Here is a 2,956-nt window from a genome sequence, read left to right on the forward strand (position 1 = left end):
AAGGGGTTTTTGTCTCTTATTCAACAAAGAGACAAATTACACAGATTTTGGCTCCTACGCTTGCACATAACTTTTTGATCAAAATATTTTCAAAAAGGGAGAGGTAATTATTGAGTTTGAAATGTCCTTTGAATTTATCGTGTTGTAGACCCGACGAGATTGTAGTTTTGTACAGGAGAAAAATTAGGGTTTCACGGGTTCGACTTGCGACACAGGTCAGTGACACGAGTGGAAAGCAATGTTCAGCCGATTTTCCGCACATGCTTTAACGTCCAAAAAGGAACTCACGAAAATGGAACTTCCTCCAGATTTTTAGTACCCCTTACGTATGTTACACTCAACATCCACCAACTGATTCTTGATATTATCACTAACCACTTTTTGTTTACATCTAAATTAATCAAACCTTCTCCACTACCTTCCCTCAAGTTAACTTTCTATTTGTTCTGATCCGTTATATTTCATCTTGCTCTGTTTTGTGATATCTAATTTTACAGAAACAAATGGGTGGATCTGAAATTTCAAGATCAGAGGAGAAATCGTTTGAAAATAATGATGTGTTTGTATGGATTAGTAAGAAAATTCAAGAGCCCCTTAAGGTCAAACTTAATATATATTCATCTCAACAACCCCAAGAAGCTTAGCCAAATGTTCCAAATTATTCAGATTAACTGTTGTGGTTGTAGGCTGAGTTCAAGAAATTAAGGAGTGTCAAAGAGCAACAAAGCATGATTAAGCCAGTGTTAGAGATACAGACTACTCATGATGAGGAAAGAGAGGAGGAGAAGTTAGAGAAGCAATTACAAGCTTGGAGAGATAACCCTTCATGGATAGATCAACCTCCTAATGTGCAGGTAAGATGAAAACTCTAGAAACTTAGATTTGACATATTTCAAATCTTTCAAAATTTCCTCAAATTTTGATGTGTTTTCAGGTGAAATCACAAAATGGTTTGTTTTGCCATTTGAACGCAGAATTTAACGTAGGATTGCCTCCTAAGTCAGTCTACAAAATTTTCACTCATCCAGACAACAAACGATACTTCAAAAACATTAAGGTGCTTTGCATGGTCTTGTCCTGGATGATTCGAATGGTGTAAGTGATACTTAAGGCAATTAATTTTAATCTACAAACAGGAATGCATATCAAGAAAAGTTTTGATGGAGGATGGACCAATGCAAACCGTGGAGGTGAAGCAAGCCGCGGCCTGGAAGTTTCTTTGGTGGGCTGGAACTTTCCCTATACATCTAATTGTCCAAGAAAACCGAAAACATCTCATGGTATACATATATTCCTTTATATCCTTAACAAGAATTTGTATGTCTTCATCAATTCAAGTTTGATTTTATATCTTTCTTATTTTGACGGAAGTCCAATTATAAACAAGAGAAGACTATGTTCATGAAAGTGTTTGAGGGTTGTTGGAGGGTGGAGCCATTGTTTATAGACGAACATTTGTGTGAGAGTTTAAAACCGAAAACACAAGAAGACTACGATCGTTGTACCAACGGACGAGGAAGGATCGGGTCGAAGGTGACAATGGATCAGATGTTTCAGCCTTCTGCTATTCTTACACCACCTCCTCTTTCTTGGTATATTCGTGGGATCACCACTAAAACCACAGAGAGTATGATTGAAGATCTTCTAGCTGAAGCTGCTAGGATCCGAGGAGGAGGCCGTGATGATGATCAAGTAATAAACAGCAACGAATTGGATAAGAGAAAAGTTGAGGATATTAAGGAGAGATGGAGATCGAGGAGGAGGTGTAATGGGAGGAGATTAACCAATCGGAGGATCAGATTTAAACGTTTTATAAAAGAAACATCCTCTCAGTTATTGCAATGATATACTTTGTTAATCTCATTGTAGTTCCAATGGCTTTAGATAAAATCCGGCATAGAGGGTGTTTAAAGTATCTGTATCCATAGGGGCTTCGTATATCTTGACAAATCATTATTAATTAAAATAATTATATCCTCCAAATAATGATTATGTAATGGCATTAAGTTCTCTTAAACCACTCTAGAGGCAACATTGCAACAACAACAAAAAAATCAGACAATGCGATTTTACTGTTTTAGTTCTGTATGAATTATGATTCTTTCGTCATCAAAATCTTGATTCCAAAAATTCAAAACAAAACTCATTATACGATTAGGGCACCAAACTTCCGTGATATGCAGCATCATTCTACCATGTATTGAACACTTAGGTCTCCTTTCCTCAGGAAGGTCTTTGCTTGTACGTCATATAATCCCACGAGAACTTAGCTGCCCACTTCATTTTTTCGTTATAGGAAGAACTTAACGTACACCATTCTATCAAGATGCAGATACTTTAATTAACATTCCACAAACCATAATATATACAATCTTTAGATCGTCATTTACTTTTGCCCTCATCAGATAAGTTTTTTTGAGCAACTGACTAATTTCATAAACTAAAAGGTTTAGTACAAAGCAGGGGAGGCAAGATGATGAGCAGATTTCGCCAAGGAGTCCACTCTACCATTATAAGACCTCGATACATGAGTGAAACAAATGAAATCGAAAAACTGGGATAGAAACTCGATATCCTTGAGAACTCCAAAAAGCTCCATAGGAAATGCCTTCGAGTTGATAGCTCTAATGAGCTCAAGATTGTCGGATCGAATCCAGACGTTAGAAGACCTGTGCTGCCGCACTGTGGTCAAGGCTTCTCTCAGAGCCAAGGCTTCCGCCATCAGAGGTGAGGCTACATACTCTGCTCGAGCTTGAAACTCGGTAGTTACTCCACTCTGCTTCTCCTCAATCAACCAACCCAAACCTGCAGAAAAGGACTCGCTTAACCATGATGCATCGCAATTGACAATAGAGCAGTCCGACGGTATTGGAAGTTGGAGTTCCGCTCTTGTTGTCGACGCTACAGTCCCTCTTAAATCCCCCTGGGCCAGTTCCCATTCGCGCGCTCCCAACAC

General features: G+C 38.5%; 1 protein-coding gene across 1 annotated transcript; it reads left to right on the top strand.

Moving 5' to 3' along the window:
- Positions 1-380: 380 nt before the first annotated feature.
- LOC106358112 lies at positions 381-2,011 on the top strand. The gene is made up of 5 exons (XM_013797853.3): positions 381-599; positions 687-854; positions 935-1,057; positions 1,137-1,280; positions 1,372-2,011. Exons 1-5 carry the CDS (start codon positions 504-506, stop codon positions 1,843-1,845), a joined length of 1,005 nt encoding a protein of 334 aa, XP_013653307.2. The 5' UTR covers positions 381-503; the 3' UTR covers positions 1,846-2,011.
- Positions 2,012-2,956: the final 945 nt, after the last annotated feature.

This window comes from Brassica napus, chromosome C7 (assembly GCF_020379485.1).
Source record: "Brassica napus cultivar Da-Ae chromosome C7, Da-Ae, whole genome shotgun sequence".
Classification (NCBI taxonomy): Eukaryota; Viridiplantae; Streptophyta; class Magnoliopsida; order Brassicales; family Brassicaceae; genus Brassica; species Brassica napus.